Source organism: Drosophila miranda, chromosome 2 (genome assembly GCF_003369915.1).
Source record: "Drosophila miranda strain MSH22 chromosome 2, D.miranda_PacBio2.1, whole genome shotgun sequence".
Taxonomy (NCBI): Eukaryota; Metazoa; Arthropoda; class Insecta; order Diptera; family Drosophilidae; genus Drosophila; species Drosophila miranda.
The window spans coordinates 32,231,747-32,255,932 of record NC_046675.1 but is presented as its reverse complement, the minus strand read 5'-3'; the positions used below and the strand labels follow the sequence as shown (position 1 = coordinate 32,255,932).

Sequence of the window (24,186 nt, the reverse complement as noted above, 5' to 3'; positions counted from 1 at the left end):
TACCTAAGGATCTGCTTTATGTTTATTTATGCTATTCTTTTCTTGTGATAGGTTCAATATCTTCAAGTCGGAGCACATCCAGAGATCGCTATTCGAGGATGTGAGCGTCGAGAGCTGCTTTGGCTTCACGCGTTTCTGTGACCTCTCATTGGGGGATATTCTAGACGTCACGCTGCATGGATTGATTGATTTGTAAGGCAGCTAATGGCTAAGTGAATCCCTGCCTCTGCTACATATTCTCCTCATCTTTTACAGTTTTTTGCATCATCGTCGAGTGCTGGAGAAATATCCTTTACTGTCGTATCGCCGCCAATGGTGGCCACATCTGAAAGCCACCTTCTATCAGCTGCTGGAGCCCATGCTGGAGAACAAACTGGTGCCGCAATATATGCTATCGGACAGTGTACTCAAGAATTTCCTCTTTACAGCGATGGTAGGTTTTTTATCCTCCGTTTGAAGATCGTAATCCTTATCCCTATACCCACTTTAGACCACCAATGAGAGCAGTGTTTATTCCTTTGGGGACTACTGCACCTACAACATGCAGGAGACCATTGAGCATCGCGTGACACGCTCCAAAATACTCAAACAAAAGACATCCACACTGATTGAGGAGCTGGTGGATGTGGAAGTGGAGGAACAGGTGAAGCAGGAGCTCGAAATAGAGTCGGTCGAAGTGCAAACCAAATCGAATGCCAAGAGCGATGTTAAGGTCCAAACACTGATGCTGTTGCCAGAGTTTCCGCATCGTTTGAGGAAGCCCAGGAGCTATTATTGCGAGCCCCTGTCCATGCCGCGACTGCTCTATGGCTTGGGTCAACGCGTACAAACAGTGGATAGGCATTTATAGTGAGTTTTTCCCAACAATTAATAGAAATACTCTTCTGATTACTGGCTTCCTTTTAGCTGCGAGAGTCGTGCTGCTGCCTGGACACAGATACGTCATGTTCAGTGCGAGAATGCCGTAGGCAGAGAACTTGTCTCCTCTGGTCTGGCTCTGTGCAAGCCACGCAGTGGTTGGTCCTCGATTGTGGTGCCCGACAAGGAGACTCTGATCACCGATGCGGGCAAGCTGTTTGTCCTGGACACACTACTCACACGCCTCAAGGCGGAGGGCCACCGAGTGCTCATCTATTCACAGATGACCAAAATGATAGACCTGCTAGAGGTGCGTTTCGCTTGCTGTTTAAGGGATTGATATACCTTTGAATAATGTGTACTTTGTTCTTAGGAGTACATGTGGCATCGCAAGCATCGTTATATGCGCTTGGATGGCTCCAGCAAGATCTCAGCGAGACGCGATATGGTGGCAGACTTTCAGACGCGTGCGGACATCTTTGTATTTCTGCTCTCGACGCGGGCAGGAGGATTGGGCATTAATTTAACAGCAGCAGATACGGTGAGTGGATGTAATAAAAATAAATCTATAGGTATCAGTGTGTTCCCTTGGAAATTCCCTTCATCACAAGTCCCCATATTTCATTTAACAACCTACTCCCGACCAAAATTATAAGTACTTCTTCCCGAAGAACAATGCCTAACAGACGACTGCCGCATTTGAATGCCAGCATGCAGCCGCACATGTCCAGACCCAGTCTGGTGCGCAGCTCCTCGCCCAAGCAGGAGCCGGACAAGCGGAATGGCCTCGATAGAGATTTACTGGAGGAGTCCAGGGAGGAATGCAAGCGAGTCCGTTGGAATATCCCGAATGATTCGTTGCAAGACAAACGAGGGCCAAGCAAAAGTAAGTTGAGCCAAAAGAGCCCCTCCTTCATCACGCCGTCGAGCACAAAACCAATGCAATTCGATCCGGATACCCCAAAGGAGGTGCAGGTGGCCCACGAACTGCGGCTGGCGGTGCACCGCGGTGGCGGTTCTACTGATCCCGACCACAACTACGCGCTGAGGGCCAAGCTGTCGCCGCTGCAGCTGCCCTACAGCCGCATCCAGCGGATCCTCAAGGAGTGCGAGCTCTACGAACGGAACCAGACCACCTTTATCGTGCCCATCGATTACAATGATGATCAGGTGGCACTCGTGTGCAAAGCTCGGACGCACAACCTCGCGGAACTGAAGCAGCGACTGGCCCCCTTGCTGATGCGATACAAGGCGCGGCTTTACAATCGGCATCTGTTCACCGAAACGGGCGTCATCAAGGCCATTGTGCCCCGCAAGACGCGCCTTAACTTCTCGGACTTCAGCCAAACCGTCCAGACGGATGCCCTGTGGTGCAAAGCCTCTTCCGGCGAAATAAGCGACTATGAAAATGGCTTTGTCGTCTTCAAGTGCCCGCCCAATGAATTGGCCGACGTGGCGGCAAAACTTAAGCAAAGCGGCTACAAAATCCATCACTCGGAGATCGGACATTGCCCCAACGAGCATTTGGTTTCGCTCTCCCCGCGCCACCTTAAACGCTACGTGGATTTCGTGATGGAACTAAAACAGGATGAGGACATATTCAAAGTGTATGACAATGTTGACCATCAAATTTAAGTAGTTTAAAGAAATATTAGACAAAGTAGTAGACATGACACTGCTGTATTGCCTTTACCAAAAGTAGGAGGGACATTGTATGCTTATAAATGAGACCAACGTTTTCTAATGGGACATTGCGCACCCCTACATTGATTGCTGTAGAGATCAGAACGATTTCTAAATGGTAGAACACCTTTTCTTTTACTCCTTTTACAAAAATCAAAGAAAAATTCTAGCAGTAGGGAGCACCTCTTCTGCTCCTTCTGCTGAAGTCTGAAGTCCAGCAATAGAAAGCTGCTACATTCCAGTAATGACTATATGGATTGTGCAATCTGATGAGTGTACTGCTTGGGATCTCCACTAATTGATTATGGTCAAAGTGGATGATACTTTAGTTCAATGGGAATGGGTTCCTTAGAATTGTGTGCAATTCAACAATAAATATTAGTCAGTGTCAGCCAAAACCAGTGCGATTCATAGCTGTAAATGCAGCGGTGAAGCAATGCTTAGACTCGGAGTCGAGCAGCAGTCACACACTGTGTGTATTTTGTTATTGCATTCTCGGTACCGAGTCCAAGAATAACTCAGAGTAATGGAAGCTGTTGGGAACTATGGGAGCTGCGTAGAATGCAGAGCTTTAAGTCTAAAGAGTAAAAGAGTTTACTAACCTCTCATTCATAGTCAGCTTGGAGGAATCTTCTTATAACCAAGCTCCTCTGCCATTGTCTTATATGCATTGACTGTCACTGTAGCCTAGTAGAAAAATCTGAAAGAGAAGCCCGAGACGTGGGCCGGGTGAGGGGTAGGGAGGGAAAAACCCTGTACTGTGTATGCCATTTGCTCGAACTACTTGTTCATGCATTGCACAGCATTTAAGCAGAGAGGAGGGGCGGGCCCATGATTTACTCAGATGATCTTTATCATCGCGTAACAATGAGTCCCATCCACGAAGCAAATCCACAAATTCTCAGCCAAAAAGGAAACAATATCGAACAGAATCTTTGCATGTTTTCTGCCTCTCAGCAGCAGCAGCAAAGACCACAGCAGGCAGCACTTCTTGTTCGATTTGTGCGGTTCTTTGATTTCTTTTTGGACTCTGACTCCTTCTCCGTCTACGACTCTGACGCTGCCGCTGGCCCTCTGTGGCTCTCCCGCTCTCTGCTTCGTGTGAACATTTTCGCCTGGTTCCTAAATCATTTTGTCACTGATTTTGATTTGTTATTTGCCACAGCCCCGCGTGGCCTGTCCCGTGAGTAATTTGGTTTCAGCCTTTTGCCTGCTGCTGCTGTTGCTGCTTTTGTCATTTTATTGCCAGGTTCTCAGGCTCGGCTCCAAAGTGGCGAAGCGGCGAAACTCCTTCCTTCTGACTAATTCGTTGTTGGTATTTCGTTTGAAGGGCGGATCGGATCACAAAGGGAGCCTTCTTTGGGAACCTCTTCGGTCACAACTTTCTCCATTCAAATTCCCTAATCGCAAACAAAAGATATATGACCCGATCGATCCAGCAATTAACCTTCTCCTTCCATCCTTCTATCCGTTCAGCGGTAAACATTTTCTCAAACCAAACCAAACCAAACCTTTTGGCAAATATGGCAAGAATTTTTATTTCTTTTGCGATATAATTTCTCAAACACCAGCGCAAAGAACAGAGCCCCTTCCTGCAAACAAGAAACGTATTTTGAAAGTATTTCCCGTTCATGTCTTTGGCGCATACCAAAATAATTTGACCAAAAACTCAACACTTTGGCATTTCTTCATCGGTACAGTCTTTTTATTCTTTTTTTTTTTTTTTTTTGGTAAAAGGAAGAGAAAACTGTACCACTTACGTTTCGAAATGATATCAGGTCGTACCAGTAAATGCTATTTAAAGACTATTTATAAGCAAGTACGGATAGTACATTGTGGTGTGCTGTGATCCAATCGGATCATTATAATGCGTGACTTGATTCGGTTTTGGGTTCACGAAGATTTATGACATTGTCTTTCGGTTGGCTGGCCAGTCGACTGTCTAGCGACTGTTGATATTCCCCTCACGATTCGGAATTTAGTGCAATTCATGGGGTGATCTTTTGGAGACCATATCCCCACCATCTATGGCCGTGAGGGACTGTCCGAGTGGTCACACCTTTTGGTGGATTTTGATGGATTTGTGGGGCACATAAATTCGATATTTCTATTACATCATATTTGCAAATAATCCACAAACAGCAGAACAAAGAGAAACAGATTCTTGATTCTCTATGGATGGATCTTGTATAAATCCACTCTGTCAAAGTTCTCCCAGTGTGTCTTAGCAGTACAGGACAACAAGACACTCCCAGTGTGTCTTAGCAGCAAAGGGTGGATTCTCACTTTCTCTCTCCTAGTGTGGCTTAGCTGTGAAGGGTGCTTGAGTGTGATTTCAGCATTGAAACACCTGAAGTTCTCGCCATCTCTCTGCCTGCGTGACTTAACTATAAAGAGTGCTTGTGCCTTAATCATTGAAACCCCTCAAGCTCTTCTGGTGGAACTTGTGGTATAATCATTGAAACCACTCAAGTTATCTGTTAAGGACAATTGCATACTTCAGTTAAGGTTAAAGATTCGCTTTATTGAGACCAATTGTGGTGATTAAATATTTGTAAATAGAAATAGAAAAAAGTACTTTGAAGATTTAGATATAGGTATATAGAAATTCTACAGTTTCGATCGATTTACTGCGCCAACCAATCCCGAACGAGCTGTGCCAACTTCAGCTTGGAGGCCTGAAGTTCAGGGCTATCGTTGGCACTTATAGAATCCAGATCGGAGCAGTGCGAGGCCTGTGGAATAATGGTGGCTCCTTGGCCGATGCCTGCCCCCACCTTGCTCCATGGATCCAGACCCCCTTGGGTCCAGTATACATTCTTCACAGCGATATCGATGCCCTGGAAGTCCTTGTTGGTGGCTGCAATGTTAGCCTCGATATTGATGAGGGTATAGTCCTTGCTGAAAACATCGTGGCAGGTGTCTGTGTAGAGGGCGGCCGGGAAGGAGGAACCAAAAGGCTGGCTTTCGCTGTCTGATGACTGGTACCAACCAAATTCGCTGCAAGTCTGATATATCCAGGGAAGACCGCCTGGGAACACAAGGGAAAATTAGAAAGGGAAAGGCTTCTTCTTTTCAGAAGATGACTCACTGTCGTCTTCATAGTTTATCTTGGCCCATTTGTAGTAGTTGACGGTGCCCTTATAGGTAACACTCAGGCAGGTCGGGTAACCGAGTCGCCATTGCATGAATTTGGACAAGGCCTCGGCATCATCGTCGCTGAAGGAACGCAGCACCGAACAGTACTTGGGCAGATCATAGTTTTCAGGCCTAAAGAGAAAGGCTTCTATATAAATTTACTGCACTCCTTAGATCCTTGTACCTTTTGTACCTACTTTTGGTACTGTGCCAGTCCTGCGAATACATTGGCTATGGTGCTGAAAATCTGCCAGCGGTCCTGTTTGCTATTCACATTGAAATTCGCACAGAGATTCAGCTCCTTCTTGGCCTTGGCGCCCTGGCCGCTCTCAAACAGATCCTGATAGTACGAGGTGGCATTGTCGATCAGATCGTAGCAGTATTTTCCACCCAGCTGCTCGAAGGCCTGTCCAACCACCTCCATGTAGTCCTTTAAATCAACTTTCGCCTCCAGTGGGGCCGATGAGGCCCAGCTACCCAGAATAATGTCGGGATAGAGCTTCCTGATCCATGTGGCCATAGTGGCCGAGTAGGAGCAGCCAGAGACGATCACTTTGGAGTCCTTGTACTTATCCTTCAGCTTCAGGGTCTTAATGATATTCACCACATCCGCCAGGGCCTGTTGTACGCTCTGGTATTTCAGGTTTTTGGTAGATAGAGGACTGCGAAAACAGGATTCAGAGTTGCCAGAAGAGTTGTCTCGAAAAAGCACTCACGTTATGGGAAAACTCTTGCCAAAGAAACGATGTTCTGTGTAGATCAGTGAGCCATTGTGCTCCTTGGCAATGTCCACCCACAGGCCAGAGGTAATGGCACTCGGCTCGATCTCCCACTCGCCGCCCAATTAAATGAAGATGGGGGATCCATCCGTAAAGTGATCCTCGTTGATTAGCACGCGCTAAAGAGTACAAGATTGTTACTGGGTTTAAAGGCGACTCCTTTCCGATTCCTACATCTTTCCATGTGGCATTGTTGGCGGCATTGAAGTTATCCAGCTTAAGGGTGAACCAACGTGTTTCCACATTGGCTCTCTTTCGCGATTTCTCCAATGGAGGAGCCCTGCGCAGTTCCCTAAGGGACTGCACAAAGGCATTGGGTTCTGGCTGTAGTTCTAGGTTCCCCAAACTGGCGGCAGCAATCAGGGGTGCCAGTAGAGCTAGCACTATTAGGGTATACTTCATCTTATTAGACGCTTTGCAGGCTGGCGAATGATTTCCCAGGTCATCAGGCGGCCTTTTTTATTCCAAAACTAGGAGCAGAAGTTACTTATGATAAGACTTGGAAAGCAAACAAATATTGGCACTACTCGTACTATGATAAGCTTAAGTGTTGGCTGTTTCTTCTCACGTGTTGGAAGATTTCAAGGTCACGAAATACATAGAGTAGAGGAGTCGTAACACGTTTGATCTGTACTTATCCTTCTGAAAGTGTATCTTGACTTTGGTCTCTTTCATTCTTCTGTGGATAGAAGTTCCACAGATCTGGAAAGGTAGCTCTAGGCCCGAAGTTTGTTAGACAGTGTGCACGCGTACACTTTTTCCATTACGTCCTCAATCAGTAAACTGTTGACCAACTCAAAGCACTCTATTTATTTTAGGATTCAATTAACGTGATGTAAGTGGTGCTCTTGTCATGGTTACTCACCTCCACAAATGTCACCAAATTATCTTATCCTCTACATATATGTATACCTGGTACGCATATGGAGTATATTACGGATATATTGCTGTAATATAGAGACACATAAATGCATGTAGAGGAACTCTGTATCGGAGTATCTTCATGTGGAGAAACGTGTGCCGCGATAGAAAAATATTTCGATTGGTTTTTGAAGATAACTTTTGAATGGAGTGGACTTTGGTTTCGAAGTGAAAAATTATGGAAAATGAACCAGAGCTATAAGCTTCTTAAATTCTTCATAAAAACACCTTTTCATGGAGTATTTCGTGAGCATAAAATTGTGGATCTTTTGCTTACAAATAATTATCATAATTCAAAATAATTCCAGACCCCTTTTTGTCGCATACTTTTGGGCGTAATTTATTCAGAATTAAAGCTCCTTTTTATTTATAAAAGTAAAAAATGGTAATGAAGTCAAGGTAAAAGTTTTTAAGCCGTTGTATCGTTTATCAAAAATTCCTTTTTTTGGAAAAGAGATAACTCCTGTCCAAAAGAACCATAAAATCTACCCGAAAAAACTATTTCCAACCCTTAACTATGATTCACATTGACTTTATTGAATACAAATAAAAGACTTGATTTTCTTCTGGCCAAAAAATGATCCTAGGCCAACCATTCGCTCACCAGCTCCGCCAGACGCTCCTTGGAGGCCCGCATCTCCGCCGAGTCGCTGGCCGAGATCGAACTGAAGTCGGCACAGTGAGAGGCATTGGCAATGAGAGTGGCACCCTCGGCCACGCCATGACCCATGGGATTCCAGGGATCCAGAGCTCCATGCGTCATGTAGACATTCTCCACCTCCGGGGACATGCCACCAAAGTCCAAGTTGGTCTGGGCGGCATTGCTGTTGATCTGCTCGTTGCTGAACTGTGAACCGAAGACATCCGCGCAGAGAGTGGTGTACAGGGCGGTGGGGAACTTGGAGCCAAAGGGTTGGTTCGCGGAGCCAGAGGTCTGGTACCAGCCGTACTCATTGCAGGTCTGATAATACCAGGGACGACCGGCATCAAAGTTATTCACGGCCCAGAGGTAGTAATCCACGGTGCTGGAATATCGAGCATCGATGCAGGAGGGCATGCCCCAGCCCCAGTAAACGAAATTGGCAATGGCCGTGGCATCATCCCTGAAGCTCAGCAAATAATCGCAGTAGTACTCAATATCGCCAGGTCTACAAAAATAAAAAAAACAATCAATCATCAATGAAAGGTTCCGGGCTTCCGATGGGACTCACCTTTGATATTGGGCTGTTCCTGCAAACACATTTGAAATGCTGCCAAAGAGAGACCAAATATCCAGATCGCTCTTATCATCGAAACTGTTGCATAACCTCAACATGGCACGTGCCTCGGCTCCACGTTTATTGTCGAACATGGACTCGAGCTCTGCAATGCCATTCTGTATGCGATCGTAGCACTTCTGGCCGCCCAACTGAAGGAAGGCTTGCCCCACCACCTCCTTGTATTCGGTGAAGGCCACCTTGGCCAAAATAGGGGCACTGGAGGCCCAGCCACCGTCCACCAGATCGGGATATAGACGCTTGAACCACACCACCATGGTGGCCGAGTATGAGCCGCCTGCAAGGACCACTTTCGAGTTGGCCAACTGGGGATGCTCTGCTTTGAAGGATTTGATGAATTCGGCCACATCGGCCAGGGCCTGCTTGACATGCAGATACTTGAGGTTCGCCGTGGACATGGTACTGCAAAGTGGTCGGAAAACTCAATCAAAATGAATAACAAAACCTCTCTGAAAGATCTCTTACGATGTGGGAACACTCTCGCCGTAGTAACGATGTTCGGTATAGACCAGGACACCCTTGTGCTGCTCTGCCAGATCGTACCAATGTCCAGCACTGACCATGCTGTCCTCGATCTCCCATTCGCCACCCAAATAAATGAAGATGGGGCTACCCTCCTCTTGGAACTCATCGTTGACCAGATAACGCTAAAAACGAAACCATGAAAAGGGTTCCACTATGAAAGGGGATTCCTTGGACATACCATTTCGTAGGTCTCCTTGTTGTCATCATCGAAGTTATCCAATTTCTGTGTGATCCATTTCTCCTGAACATTCGCGCGCTTCAGCACGGTCTGTTTCGGTGGGCCACGATGCAAATTCTGCAGCGTCTTGACTAGCAGGGGGACATCATTGTTGGGTAAGTCGAGTCCTTGGGAGACTGCAACGAAGAGCGCCAGCAGCACCACAGCCAATCGAAAGGCAGCCATTGTCCACAAATGATCGAAAATTTGATCGACATTCGACTTATAAGGTAACAACCGACAACTAGCTCTATCAAGATAAGGAGAGGATCGTAAATATTAGCCAACTGATAAGAGTGACCCATGCACATGATATGATAGCCTTCCGCTACGTCTACGATTAGAGGCTACTATTTTTGTGGACCATTGTAAATCGATCTGACTTCAGGTGAATCTTTTGTGGCATTAGAAAAATAGTGGAAAGAAATCAGAAGTGAAATCACGTATAAAAGTTGAGTATTCCATATAGAAATCGTTATCTCTGAGGTTATTCACGCGCCTTCATAAATCTAAGCCACTCAATGGATTTCCCATACTGCCATTCCATTTTTCGCATTAATAATTTGTTTATTCAACTAAATTGCTTAAAAATAGTCCATTATCTGTTTTAACTTGCAGATGGATCTAAGTATTATTTAATCCATTCCCTGACCAATTCGGCAATACGTTCCTTGGAAGCCCTCATCTCTGCTGTATCGGTGTCACTGATCGAATTGAAGTCCTTGCAATGGGCATACTCTGTAAGATAGGGATGCCATCTATGGTTTTTCTTCTAAAAAGACTGTCAGATATATGCTTACCGGGTATGACCGTGGCCTGAGCTTCATCTTGAACGCCCATTGCCCGCCAGGGATCCAAATGTCCATGGGTCAAGTAGACATTCTCCACACCGGCAGTCAAGCCACCAAAATATTCATTTGTGGCCGCCACCCGGCTGTCAATGAACTCGTTGCTGTACTGCGATCCATAGATATCCCCGCACATGGTGGTATACAGAGCCACAGGGAATTTAGTGCCGAAAGGCTGAGCCCTAGAGTCAGAAGTCTGATACCAGCCGTACTCGTTGCAGGTCTGGAAGATCCACTGACGCACTAAATGGAAGAAAGAGATGAGGTATTGCTGGAAGAATCCTTCTGTTCTGGTCACTCACTGATATTCCCCGTGTAGCTGGTGTCCAGGAGCTGTGACAGAATGGCATCATAGCTTAGTTCATTGCACTTGCCGCCACTCTCCGAAAAGACATCCAACAAGTAGCTGGCGACACCAATTAGATCATTCGAACCCGACATAATCTTCTGGCAAACGGCCTCGATTTGGCCAGCACTGGAAAGGAGTAAAATATACATAGATATAGGCATAGTGAATGAGGATCCTTTAACCCACTTGTGTGTCTGCACAACGCCTGCAAATAGATCCGAGATCTCGCTGAACAAAGTCCAGACATCCAGATCGCTATAGACATCAAAGCGTTCGCAGAGTTTCAGCAGAGCCTTGACCTCAGCTCCTCGTTTGGTGGCGAACATGTTCTCCATTTCGGCAATGCCACTTTCGATGCGATTATAACAGGCAGAGCCACCCATTAGGGCAATGGATTGGCCCGTGATTTCTTTGTATTCCACAAAATTAACCTTGGCAAAGAGCGGAGCACTGGAGGCCCAGCCACCGGCCACCAGATCGGGATGGACTTTCTTGAACCAGGTGACCATTGTGGCGGAATACGAGCCACCCACAATGATGACCTTGGACTCGGACAGACCCTCATGAGTGGCCTTTAGAGTCCGGATAAAGACAGCCAAGTCCTCGAGGGCCTGTCTTACATTCAGATATTGGATGTTTTCATTGGAGAGATCTCTAAAAAGAAGCAAAGGAAAACCTTTAAGAATATGAGTATTTCGAGAGTTTAAGACTCCACTCACGGCAAGGGCTTGCTCTCGCCATAATAGCGATGCTCTGTGTAGGCCAACAGAGCATTGTGTTCCTTGGCCATGTCGTAGATATGTCCGCCAGTGATTCGCCCCGCAGAGATCTCCCATTCTCCGCCCAAATAAATGAACAGAGGTCCACCCGATTGATACAGGGCATCGTTCAGCATATAACGCTGAAAAAAATAAGCAAAAATACATATAACCCTCTTCAGATTATATAAGGTCTAATCTTTGGGGTATACCATTTGCCAGGTGCGCTTCTCGTCTTCATCAAAGTGATCCAATTTCTGTTCAATCCACAAAGTTTGCACCACATCCGCACGATTCTGATTGGAGGGCAGTGGCGGCTCTTCATGCAGCCTCTTGAAGGTGTTCTCAAAGATACTGCCCTTTGTCTCGACCAGGGCCAGAGCCACCAAAGTGATAGCCAGCCAGAGCTTCATCGTCGCGGTTTGAAATGGAACTAACTGTTGCACCACTAATTCTCGCCTAGAATGTGCTTTAGCCCAAAGCCAAATCTTATCGCAGCCACTTAATTAGGTATTCTTTAAGCCCCGTAAATAATACCATTGCCAAATGAGTTAAATACTCGTAAGTATATTGTAGTTGGGCGAAAACCAACCCATGCCGGGCCGCCTTATCGCGAACGAGTTCTTCGGAACGAGTGCTGTTTCGATTAACAATCCAATGATTGAGGGTTTCATTCGACTCAATTTGTAGTTGTGGCACTTGAAAGGTAATGGCATTATACGATAAGGGTTATAGTGGGGCTCTGTTAATTAGTGGTACATTTTTTCAAGATGTTTACACGGTGATAATGTTGTTAATATTTGTGATAATTTCATTGTAGTTTTTGATATTGAAATATGTCCATCTTATGGCTATATATATGTAAAAAATTTCTATTAGATTCCATGGGTCTAAGGATCTGTCATAGATCTTTATAAATCTCGAACTTATCTTTATATAATATTTCTGAATCTCAAGATATGAAATTACATCCAAGCATTGCCAAACACTTTCTGCAATCTTAAAGCAAATTTATGCAAATATTCCTGAAAAACTCTTTCCACAATTCTCCTAATGATAGACTTCCCTTGCAAACTCCTCCATGAAAATGCCCATTCAATAGACAGATATCTGAATAATGAATAGATTTTCCATTCAATGGAGAACTTCCTTCCTTCGTTTGTGCCCTTCGTTTTGCTCAACACGTGTTCCAAATAACAAGAAAAAACACACAGAAGGAGTTCGTTTTTTAATTAGACTCATCTTTTGGGCCGGAAATGCCACTCCCTTGCATTCTGAGCTCTGAACTGAAGAATTTGCTGCTGCTGGAACACTTGCCTATACCGAACACGTACCAAGTGCCGTAGAGCTCGAATGAAGGGTTACAGGGGATGGTGGATGGTTTTTCCTACTCCAGATAAAAGACGGCAGAGAGAGGGGACAGGAAAAGCGTAGACATTCGTGACACGACACAGTGGTTTATAGAACATTCGAAACAATCGAACATGCAGGCAATGGATTTGATTCATTGATCAAAGAAACAGCGAAAGGATGTGCGTGTGAAAGACGCATTTGCATACGTAATTTCGTTTAAGAGAACCCTATATTTGAAGCCTTAAGGAAACTCTATTCTAACCCCAAAGGAAACTCTATTCTGATATATATTTCTACCTCTTTTTGCAGGTCATCTTCTATGATTCGGACTGGAATCCCACTGTCGATCAACAGGCCATGGATCGGGCCCATCGTTTGGGCCAAACCAAACAGGTGACTGTCTACCGACTGATCTGCAAAGGCACCATCGAGGAGCGGATTCTGCAGCGGGCCAGAGAAAAGAGTGAGGTGAGTGAACAGGAAACACCCCAACACAGACCGAAAGAGAGGTAGAGAGAGATGGAGAGAAAACCGCAAAACTCTCTTGCGAGTGTTTGCTTTGAGGTTTTCCTTTTGTATATTGCCGCATATTAGGCACGTGCTTTGTTCTTGAGGATCGAGTACACGAAACACGAGCATCGAGATGGTAAACCAACACCGGAAATTAATTATACAATTGGTTAGGCGACATTTTGGTTACGCCTTTGGCGTTCTCTATAAAGTATTCCTCCTCCGCCCTCTAGGGCTCTCTTGTGCATTTATTGGTTTCGTTTCGAATCAGTCCCTTCTTGATTACCATTTAAAAGTACTTGGCGCTATCCCCGCACTTCCTGCCTTGAATAATAATATTTTTTTGTGTGTGCTTGCATTTTCAGATCCAACGAATGGTCATAAGTGGCGGCAACTTCAAGCCAGACACTCTCAAGCCCAAGGAAGTGGTCTCATTGCTATTGGATGATGAGGAAATTGAATTGAAATGTGAGTTTTATACATCACTAGAACATGCATTTATTTATAGAACTATTTTTGGTTACAGACAATCAGGAGGCTAAGCTGCAGGAGCCTTCAAGCACAGCCACATCTTCACCGATTCCTGTGACAGCAGCCGCAGCAGCAGCAGGCCAAAACGATCGCAAGAAACGACATCCCAATAAGGTGAGGGATCTGATCGGATGCTGGGATGTTCCCCGCATTTCATGCATGATCCATGGATCCAGCCTAATGGCTGTTTATTAGACCAAGTTTGCACTTGCTCGTTGCACGACAAGTTTCTCTTCTCTCTTCGGTCTTTTACGGTCTTCGGTCCTAATGAAAGTAAATGATCTTTTGAGTGAGGTTCAAATTGCCACTGCCAGTGCCAGTGCCAGTGCCACTGCCATATACAGACAGACAGAGAGGAAAAGCGAGACCTGCGACGACGCTACGCTGCTTTTGTTTCTGTTTCTGTTCTTGGATATCTATGCAATGGTGTGGTGTGGTGTGGTGGTGTGATGGTCATGGTCACGTGATTCATGCAACACAAAGACAATTCAATTTGCTACAAAACTCCAAACTACAAACTCATCGTCTTGGCCCTGGTCTTGGTCTGATGCTACCATCGGCAGCAGCAGCAGCAGAGCAGCGTGCTTTGAACTTAGGCTACACCGAAGAGCTGCCGAGTATATATTCATTCATCCAAGTGTTGTACGAGGAGTACTCTCTGCCTACTGCTTTCTGCCTCTGCCTCTGCCTCTGCCTCTCCAAAAGCAAAACACTTTGCTCTTACCCTACTTGGACGCAGAGCCTCAGTCGGAGACTCTCTTTAAAACAGAAACAAAAACAAAAACAGTTTCAAGTGCTTTTTGGGGTGCAGCTACAACTTCAACTCTATTTCTGACTCTGGCTCTGGCTCTTCTTTAGATTTTTCTGTTGTTGTTTTTGTTGGTTTCGCTAAATGATTTTGTGCGTTCAATGGAACACTGATTATGGTCTGCTGCTGCTATACTACCTTTAGCAGTAGTAGTGTTACTAGTAGTCTCTTCTTTTGGTTCTTCCTTCTTTGTGTCTGTTAGGTAAGTGCCAGGCCGGTCTTCGTCTTCGTCCTCTCCTCTCAAGTTCATATACCACCGCTCCACCTTGTATATGATCCCAGATAGTAGATACTATATGTACTTATAATGGCACGCAGCAATCGTGTCTTTCCTTCTGGGGTTCTTTTTGTCAATTCATTTCAACTACAGAGAGTGTGCTTTCCTTCGATCATTTACTTCGGCCAGAAGGCATTCATTTGGAACTGATTTCTGTTCTGTTTTGTGGAATATATGTGTCATTATTGAAACGGTTTTAAATTTCTTTTCCACCGATATAATGGCATATAATTTAAGTGTCAAGAGGGTCTGCTTTATGCCTTGTTGGGTTTATTGATAGGGGAAATTTTTAATACATTTTTATAGAACTTTATACCCAAAGTACTTTCTGCATTAACATTTATTTTCCGAAGGCTTTCTTTGGGTTATTATGTATGGAAAATTCAGCAATTAATTATGGGTTTTCCAACTGGAAATATAGCCATTTTTCCAACAATTTAATAAGCATTTAATTTCCAATTTAATCAGTGATAAATTTTCAACTTATTTTCTTTAAACGCTGTTCTACGTCTGCCTATGCTTTCCATTAATCTTTAATCACTTTAACAATCATTTAAGTTCATGTTGGAAAATTGCTACTGTTTCTCTGTAGTCCATCAAAATCTGAGCAAAATGTATGCAAAACTCTTTACCCTACTTCCACTTCCGAAACGAAACAATTTCCTCAAGCATGGCAATTACCAACAGAAGAGACCTCCTATTCCACCCTAAAGCAAAGGGTTTAGCCATAACTCAAGTCTCTTGGGTTGAATGATTTTTATGCCATATGGAAAAGAATGGTCTGTATGAGCGAGGGGAAGCAGCGGAAGATACTTGTATCTTTGCATAAATTATAAACGAGAGAAGAGAACCACCTTTTGGTACGGAATATACGCAGCAGAAGATACCTCACTTCCGTTGTCCATTAAAATGCTAATTGACTTGATTGTTTTGTTACATTAAAAAATATAACTATTTTTTTTAATGATATTTTGTTAACAACTTTAGGAGGCTAATATGGGTGGCACAACCATACCGGCGGCCGTAAACCTCAGAGATTTTGACCCCGACGATGTTCCCAGCTGCAGTTCGGCAGCCAAAAGACAGAAGTTGGATCCAGAGGATGAATACATTGATGTGGGCATTGCCTCGTCCGCTTCCAGTGTGGGCACCGATAGCATCAACTTCAGCCAGGAGACCTATGTGCCAGGTGCCACACGAGTGGAGGATAACAATGATTCCGATAATGAGGCTCTGGTGGTGGATGGAGAGAGTCCCACAATGATGTTGATGGGACAAAATGAATCAATGAGTGAGTACTGAACGTTCAAAAATGTAATTGATGGTTAAATTATGGTTTTATTTGATTGATTTTCTGTTCCTACATAATATTCTGTTTAATTAAAATTCTAAAAGGTGTTACAACACTGTATTTAAGCTGTTGTTCAACACTGGAAGACACTATATAGCTATTTTGGATATAACATTAACGGTTCTATGAACTGTCTTAATGTTAGCTGTTACTCATCTTACCGCCAGGTCTTTTCCTTCTTTTATTGCATACTAGTAGCACTTTTACTATTTTAAAATCGCTTACCAACACTGGAAGCTACATCTGAGCGGTTTTCTTACGATACTGTATCTATTTGTGGGTTCTACGTCCATTACTGCATTTCCTCATCCTATTTATTCCCCCGCCTTACTTTTCAACACTTCGTTTGCCAACACTGGAATGCACAGTTATGCTCACTTCCTACGACATTGTACCCCATATTCTGTGTTTATGGACGTATGAACACCACTCAAAATGTAGTTCAAATGTGGGTTGCAAATTCCTCCGAAATAAAAACATCTCGCACATTAAACACAACTGAAAAACCAATTCAAATTCTTTGCAACTGAAGCACAGCGGCGTCTATGCTATGTCCATTCCCCCTTGCACGAGTATGTACCAATCACTTTTTTTGTATGATTAATAATTCAAATTATTTGGTAATCACCTGCAATATGGAGGCGCAACCGAAAATGTGGTCTACCAACTGCCCCAACTGTTTGGCTTAGAGACTTGGCATAGGCTTAGAGCAGCCGCTGTTTGGATTTGGCAAATTGCATGTGGGATGTGCAACGTTGGCTGCCAGTCGGTTGGATCGCTCATGCGATTTGCATTCGGAAAAAAGTATAAACCAGAGACGGAGGAGCAGTAGGAAGAGTGGGCAAACTCGATGAACATTTCAAATTTGTTTAACAATTAACCAATCGAAAGTACAAGACGTTGAAAAGTAGGCAATCGACCAACAACAGAAAAGAGCACAAAAAACTGATGTGAAATCGCGACAAGTGCAACCGTCAACAGATCGAATGGTGCAACAGATGCCAGTGTCCAGCATCCAGCATCCAGCATCGAACATCTGGAGTCGCAAGGAGGAGACTTGCTAACAACCAGAGCTCCACTGCACTACACTCCATTCCGATGGCATCTTGGTGACTTGACCAGTTTTCTGGTTGTTTCTTTGGCCAAATTGTGGCACACACTGATTGGCCTACCATTTGGTTGGACAGCCAAAGCCACAGCCAGCAAACGCAGCTAATTTTGCCTATGTCCTCGTTTTTCCCCATCTTGTTACTGGCTGTCGCTTGATAACGTTTTCATTACGACTAGTTGCTGGCTTTTCTCTAAGCATTTTCCACTCCGCCTTCAATCTGGTGAACATTTCCCCTGCTGCGTCTCCTCCTCTTAGACATTTCCCAGCCTCGTACGCAATCCAATTTGATGTTGGCCAAATGTTGATTAAGTTTCATTCGCTTGTCACTCAGTATTTGGTTTCTTCTCTTCTCTATTTTCTGTTTGTCACACAAAAAAAGGTAGGAAAAAAGCTCTGAAAAAAAGCCCAAAGAAAGACAAAACAAACCAAATAGCAGCTCATAAATAATATTTATATGCACACAGGGCTTGGCTTGGCTACGATTTAATTTAATCAATGAGCCCCTCACGTGTTGCGGCCACATAAATCGACAGTCCCCAAGCAGGTTGCTCTTGCTTTTGCTTTTGCTTTGATTTTTGCTTGATTTCGTAATGTTAACTGACATTTATTTGCTGTTTACGATTAGGGGTACGGCTAAAATGAGAAATTGTCATGAATGCCAATAAGGGGGAAGTTTTTTTGGCAGGGCGAATGTACATAAATTTGTAAAGAAATATAGATATTTATATGGAAATGTTTTTGTTGTGTCGTGTAAATTGTAATCCTTCAAGTGATATTTTATTTTAGATTATTGATATCGATTAATCTTCGTGAAAATCAATCGATTTATTGTAGATATCATTCTAAATATACAAAATATCGTGGAAAAATTTAGCCAAAATATGTTTTATAGTACAAGTAATGGTATTACAGCAATTTTGATATCTTTGATTGATTATTTAGCATTGCTATCGATTAAAAATCATGCTTTGAATTCGATTTTTCATCAAAAGAACATTTCAAAGGGCATTTAATAGCTTTTATCGATTATAATCGATTATTTAAACATGTTATCGATTTTTTTCTTAAAATATTTCAGTGTAATCGTAGCTTCTACCCTAAATGAGCTTTTAAACCCAGTTTCTTTTAGGAATATCAATATTTATTTGTATCTCAAGAATTTGAATAAAATATTCCTACATAGAGCTGCAAATTTGTCCAATATATCATATATTTGCACTGATCTAATGAGCGATGAGCCATGATGACAATCATATGTAGATACTTCTAAAAAAGACATCTCCTACGAATTATGATTTGCTCTCCTGTAACTTTGATTGTAATTATCGTATGTTTTCTTTTATCGATAATTTAATCAAGCTTCTGTGTTCCCATCTCTAGTACAGACATTATGTTACAATTCTTTCACAAATCACTTACTGTGTAGACATCTGCTCTGCTCCACCTCAAGTATGGCCGGGCGTCTTGGCCAAGAGCTTAAGCATTTGCCTGATGTTTCACTCAACAGCATTCCGAGACACAAGACACACACAACACTTGATGTTGTTCATAACAAAACAACACAGACCTCATTCCAGGGGATTCCGTGGGGCAGTTAATTTTATGCAGCAGGATAGTTGGATAGTTTTTTGCCTCGGCACATTTCTTCCATCATTCAAATTTCCCAGTGCGTGCGGGCCCGGCACGTCCCATTCCCATACCCCTGTACCATTTCGCATTTAATTGTGCTGTTGCACAACAGACGACTCCCGAGTGAAACAATTTCTTAATTGATGCCAACATTCAATGGGGAATGGGGGGACACGTGCCTCCGAATGTGTGTGCAACTTTCACATGGACAACAACATAATAAGAGCAGAGCATAACGAAACCCCTTAAAATCCAGGCGAAAACAAACAAAAAGTGTATATTAAATATTCATTAGATCTCGGGGCGGGGCCACACCCCGATCGTACTCGTAGATCATGAGATCCTTGTCCACTTTGTCAGCGGTGCTTGTGAGACATGTAGTATAATTAAGCCGAAACACTTGTTAAACAAATGCACACCAAGAAATCTCGCATATAAATCGAAAGATCGATCACACAAAAAATCTCATAGAATACACGTTAGCCATGAGATACAATTACGCCTGAGTGCTCCTACTGCTGCTAACAATCCTAACAGCAAATCAAAACTGCGAACAAAAACTTTGATTGGCCACAAAAATTCACACAGATACAAATAATTACAAAACACACAACAAAAGTCTCCCAGAAAATCCGAATGCCAAAAAAAATAAAATGTGCGTTTTGTTGTGGAGAAGTAGTCTTAGAAGTATTCAGACATTCGAGAGACCATCGAATTGCATAGGCCAGGCTTGCTAATGGCTTTAATGCTGTTAGCCGTAGTCCGGCTACCACTTTTTGACGCATAAATTTACACCTTATTGGCCCCCATAGCGCCCAGAGCGCGTACGTGCCGTGGTTCTGTGCTTCGGATTGGGGGTACAGAAAACTCTTTTATAATTAAAGTGGTTTTGACTCAAATTGGTTTTAATCATATTTACAAATGTGCAAAATGATACAAATCCACGACGAGAATTCGCCTTTGAAACGTTTCGTATTTGAATGCGCGAATTCCTTGATTGGTTAAGACATTTCCTAATAGAGGGGCTGGCTTTTGGTATTTCAAGTATGATCATTGGTGATTGATATCATTTCATGGACTGTGATTGATGGATAAGCAATTCAACTAGGTTTGCTTAAAGGTTGATGGAGAACTAAATGAAAATCAATGGAAGCCCCAAAAGGATCATCGGAATATGATGGGAAAAACATGTTTAAAAAAAACCTAGAAAATATTTTAGAGGAAAGAAAAGTTAAATAAAAATATTACACCCTTCAAAAACGGGTTATTTATTCGGGAATTCAGTAAATTCTTTTTCAATTCTTTGAACGATTGATTAAACAAAAGCCAATCCCCAACAATAAAAACCCAAAAACTAAGCTCCATATTCCACTCCATTCAACAGCCATCAGAAGCTTGAATTTAATGCAATTTCTTTAACATTAGATCTGCATTATTTCTTTAGGAAAAAACCAACTAAAATATCTTCCAATTACCTCACATTTTCCTTCCTCTAGACACCCCTAATGATCCCAAAAAAAAGAAAAACATACTTCTCATTCCCTTCGTGTTGCCTCAATTTTTTAGTCATTCCTTTGAGGGGGTGTGGCTCCAACAACAGCCCCAGAACAGCACCCTGCTACGAGTACAAGGACAGACCATCTGCCATAGAAGGAGTGGAGGGAGGGGGTTTTGTGTGTCATTAACTAAATGTAGCGTAAAATTGCCGTCGTTTCCGCATCTGTGGTGTCAATTTCACACATGTTATGAGCACTTCTGCGGTCACCACAGATTGATGACTCTTTTTCCCTTTATTTTTTGTTGTCCTTGTCCTTGGTTTTAGATTAAACAAGTTCCGGGGCGACAGGAAGTGTCCAGGGAAAAACTTTCCAAAGGGAAAATGCACATACTATTGGCTTTGGGATTTAAAATTCTTTAAACATCGAGACACAGAGAGAGAGAGAAGGGGGACATTGGCGACAACAAATCATGACAATGGCAGGGTACAAAATGCCGACAACAACTGCTGCCACGATCATGATCATCATCATGATGATGATGATGACGATGATCCTCATGGCCAATGGCGACAACGTCGGCAACATAGCACATCATCAAATGCAACACGCTGCTGCTGCCGATCCGATGATAATGAAGATGGGCGACAAAGCCACAGACCGACCTCTCCAAGCGGTAGGAGAAGGAGAAGCCTGGCCAAGAAGAGTCCGACGTTAGAAAGGTAGAAACCAACAACCGAACAAACGACAACAAACGGGTACGAGGCATACGACAATCACCAGGCCACAAAAAGTGCGATCGATTGCAATGCGCACCGAATTTCAATTGGAGACGACGACGACGACGACAACGACGACGACGACTCCTCCGAACGAGCCAAAAGGAAGGCTGACTGCTCCTCCGATAATGGATGGCCGTTGGTCGTTGGTCGTCTGGCGCGGAATACAGTTGCAGACAACAGACGGACGGCGGCGATAGGAATTGGGTTATGACCTCGAATGCGTGTCGCCATGGACAATGCCCAGAAGATGCATCTGGCCAGAGGATTGGTGGATTGGATTGTTTGGAGGGGGCGCATGATTGAGCCATTTTGGGGGCAGCCAGCAGGCCTTAAGAAGTTGAAAGTTTAAAGAATCAAATAAAGATTGGCATTTAAGGAATGTCTAGGAAAGAAAAGAGAAGGATTGAGAGGTTTTTAATGTCACTATTCTTTAAATAGAAAAGGAATCTTTTAAACCTTTAATTTCTATCAAAAACCATATTAAATGAATCTTTATACGAAATATTATTGCTTCTTACACTTCACAAAGCGATGGTCTATGAAATCTGTATCAAATTTCCTCCGAAATCCTAATCAAAATATATGAAAGATGCCAAAACCCAGTATTCCATTTCGGAGCATCAAAAATCTAACAGAAATTCTACATAAAATGGGACTAAAACCACCCTGCCAAAATGTTAAAAATCCAAATTTAAAAAAAACCTCATCAAAACCCCATGAAAAATACCTAAAAAAGAAACATTTTTATTAAAAATTTTGAGCGTAAACAGTTTTTTGGAATTTTTCTTTCCCCCCGGAAATTCTTGGAGTTGAGCCTCCAGAAGCATGTGGCAGCCGCGACGACGCAGGTGCTCGAAGGAGTGGTGTGTCCGCAATGCCCAGCCGAAGCCCTCGATTCCCCCCTTCAAGCCGGAGCCGACCCGCTGGGCAAAGCCGGGGCCCATGAATCTGGACGATTGGGTGAACTTCTACAAGTGGTGCCAGGTGAATGCTGCGCCCATCGAGAGGCCCCCCATTAAGAAGGAGCCGCCGCCACCGCCCACTCCTGAGCGGGTACCCAGGATGGCCAAGGCTCCGAAGGCACCGATTGTGGGCTGGACCCGCTGCGAGTCGGGAGGGAACAGAGACGAGCAGGACGCCTTCAGTCGGCTGAGCAGTCCGCGTTGGCGCCGGGGAAAGTACCAGCCGCCGCCCCCGGAGGTGTTTGCCTACCGCCCCCGCCTCGCCTATCAGCCGCGTCCAATGCCAGAGCCGGGCAGACCGGCGAACAAGATAAAAGTGCCCTGCTGCTTCCAGCACGACGACGTGGAGTCCGAGTTCTGGGCCACCGTACGCTTTCCTGTCTCGAAGAACGCCCGGACAACGATGCCATCGCGGAAGGACTGTGAGCTCTCAAGACCCAGGGCGGTTCCACCGAAGCCCCACTGCCCACTACCGCCGCAAAATGCCTACCTTATGCCCAAGCGGAAGAAAATGACTGCCCGCCAATGGCGAGCCCATCAACAGCGTCTGAAAATCTTGGCCAAGCCAAGTGAGCGAATGCTGGCGGAGCTGCCATGCTTCTGTGATCGGTGGTAACCGAAGAAAGCTCAAGGATCGGGTTCGAAGGAGCCAAAGGATCAGCATTAATCCATAGAGCATAGAGCAACTGGAGATGGATGTCTATGATGCAGTCAGTTGATTGAACTATGGTTTAGGGCGGATTGTTTTGGCCTTTCTTGAAATTTAAAGTGACAGAAAATATATTGTGTCGTGGAAAGAAGCAAAAAGTGAGGATCTCTAGAGGTAGATGTGGAGGGGAAATGTTTAGGCGAAGAAGGAAAGGAAGGAACTGTCGGATCTGTAGAGTAGATCTCTCTGAAAGTTTACCAGATCCGTGGTAGCTCCTAAACAGCAAAAGGAAAACCTCTTTTAATATTTTAGATATACATTTATTTCATTGAAGAAAAGGTCAATAGGCCATAAAAATAATCTCTGAGACACTGGATCTGTCATCTGAAGCTCATCTCTAAGCTCATTCTTAAAAGTAAAACACTATTAAAAATTTAATCCAATGCAAACTAAGGAAAGGGGGCACGCCTCTGCTCACAGATAAAAGTATTCGTAGTGCCCCCTGTTCATGGGTTGGGACAGATAGGTCAGGCGTATCTGGTGGAGGCGCCAGCCTTGGGGCGTGAACTTTTTCCGCTTTGGTGGCGGCACATCCAGCGGGGCCGGGGTTTTCGGCGGAATCGGGCAATGCGGAGTTGGTGGCAGGGTGCGGGGCCTGGCCAGATCGATGATTCGCGGAGAGGCTTGGCCCTTGAGAGCTTCCTTGCGAACGGGGAATCGGAGCTGGGACCAGAAGTCGGCCTCGACTTCATTGTGCTGGAAGCAGCAGGGCACGGAGGGAGGCTGGAAGGGACGTCCCCTGTCACGATGGGGCGGCTGCCCCACTGTAATGACAGGGTTATAGGGCGAGTCGTCGTCGTGGAACTGGTGCTTCTTGTTAACAATGCGAGGCTTTGCCAGTTCCACGAGCTTCTCGTCCAAATCCATCCAATCCATACTCCCTCCGGCCTTGCCGCCGCCGGCCTGGTAAAGATTCTCCTCCTCCTTGAAAGTGCGCTCCTGGGGTGCGGCCTTCGTCGTCGCCCAGTGGTAGAACTTCTTCCAGTCCTTCTTCTTCATGGGCCCCTTCTTTTGCCACTTGGTCAGAATCCGCTCCTCCCTGTGCCGTTTCCGCACCAGGGGCTTCGAGTTCCTTTCGACCCATTCCACCCACGAGGGCACAGGCTTCTGATTGATCTCATCCGTGGGTATCGTCAGCACGGTTTTTGCGGCGGGTGCATCCCCGATGTTTATGCCACTGACCATGTCTTTGGTTTTTCTCTTCTCCTCTCAGTTGATTGGCACTTCCAAAAATGGGTTTTTACTGCGAATTTTCAATTGATTTTACAGGATTTTACTGTTACCGGAGGAATGTTGACAGGAAAATCTTTACTC

The 24,186-nt window shown here is 44.4% G+C and overlaps 6 protein-coding genes across 7 annotated transcripts in view; 2 read left to right on the top strand and 4 right to left on the bottom strand.

Moving 5' to 3' along the window:
• Nucleotides 1–24,186, top strand: part of LOC108155319 (chromatin-remodeling ATPase INO80) — a 33,357-nt gene that overhangs the window by 2,922 nt on the left and 6,249 nt on the right. Inside the window, exons 4-12 of the mRNA XM_033389934.1 lie at nt 52–192; nt 256–433; nt 491–849; nt 907–1,168; nt 1,232–1,399; nt 13,016–13,174; nt 13,582–13,684; nt 13,743–13,861; nt 15,820–16,123. Coding sequence (XP_033245825.1) covers nt 52–192; nt 256–433; nt 491–849; nt 907–1,168; nt 1,232–1,399; nt 13,016–13,174; nt 13,582–13,684; nt 13,743–13,861; nt 15,820–16,123 — 1,793 coding nt within the window. The remainder of the gene's footprint in view (nt 1–51; nt 193–255; nt 434–490; nt 850–906; nt 1,169–1,231; nt 1,400–13,015; nt 13,175–13,581; nt 13,685–13,742; nt 13,862–15,819; nt 16,124–24,186) is intronic.
• On the top strand, nt 1,435–2,605 carry LOC108155315. Its single transcript, XM_033389936.1, has one exon. The coding sequence runs from the start codon at nt 1,534–1,536 to the stop codon at nt 2,491–2,493; it is 960 nt and encodes a 319-aa protein (XP_033245827.1). The 5' UTR covers nt 1,435–1,533; the 3' UTR covers nt 2,494–2,605.
• LOC108155310 (thymus-specific serine protease) lies at nt 5,045–6,899 on the bottom strand. Its single transcript, XM_017286028.2, is given in 5 exon segments — nt 5,045–5,572; nt 5,633–5,811; nt 5,877–6,341; nt 6,396–6,577; nt 6,633–6,899. Coding segments are annotated over 5 exon segments (1,458 nt in total). The 5' UTR covers nt 6,861–6,899; the 3' UTR covers nt 5,045–5,168.
• Nucleotides 7,896–9,601, bottom strand: LOC108155313 (putative serine protease K12H4.7). The gene is made up of 4 exons (XM_017286031.2): nt 9,360–9,601; nt 9,122–9,303; nt 8,591–9,058; nt 7,896–8,527 (listed from the first exon to the last, which is right to left on the bottom strand). The coding sequence occupies exons 1-4, from the start codon at nt 9,582–9,584 to the stop codon at nt 7,963–7,965; spliced, it is 1,440 nt and encodes a 479-aa protein (XP_017141520.1). The 5' UTR covers nt 9,585–9,601; the 3' UTR covers nt 7,896–7,962.
• LOC108155314 (putative serine protease K12H4.7) lies at nt 9,945–11,800 on the bottom strand. Of its 2 annotated transcripts, XM_033389935.1 has the most exons (7): nt 11,566–11,800; nt 11,315–11,496; nt 11,223–11,249; nt 10,782–11,153; nt 10,549–10,721; nt 10,199–10,489; nt 9,945–10,136 (listed from the first exon to the last, which is right to left on the bottom strand). In XM_033389935.1, exons 1-7 carry the CDS (start codon nt 11,764–11,766, stop codon nt 10,030–10,032), a joined length of 1,353 nt encoding a protein of 450 aa, XP_033245826.1. In that variant the 5' UTR covers nt 11,767–11,800; the 3' UTR covers nt 9,945–10,029. The 2 variants fall into 2 exon arrangements, with proteins under 2 accessions (XP_033245826.1, XP_017141521.1); XM_017286032.2 differs by having other exon boundaries at nt 10,782–11,249; nt 11,566–11,799.
• Nucleotides 23,150–24,176, bottom strand: LOC108155316. The gene has a single exon (XM_033389937.1). The coding sequence runs from the start codon at nt 24,055–24,057 to the stop codon at nt 23,287–23,289; it is 771 nt and encodes a 256-aa protein (XP_033245828.1). The 5' UTR covers nt 24,058–24,176; the 3' UTR covers nt 23,150–23,286.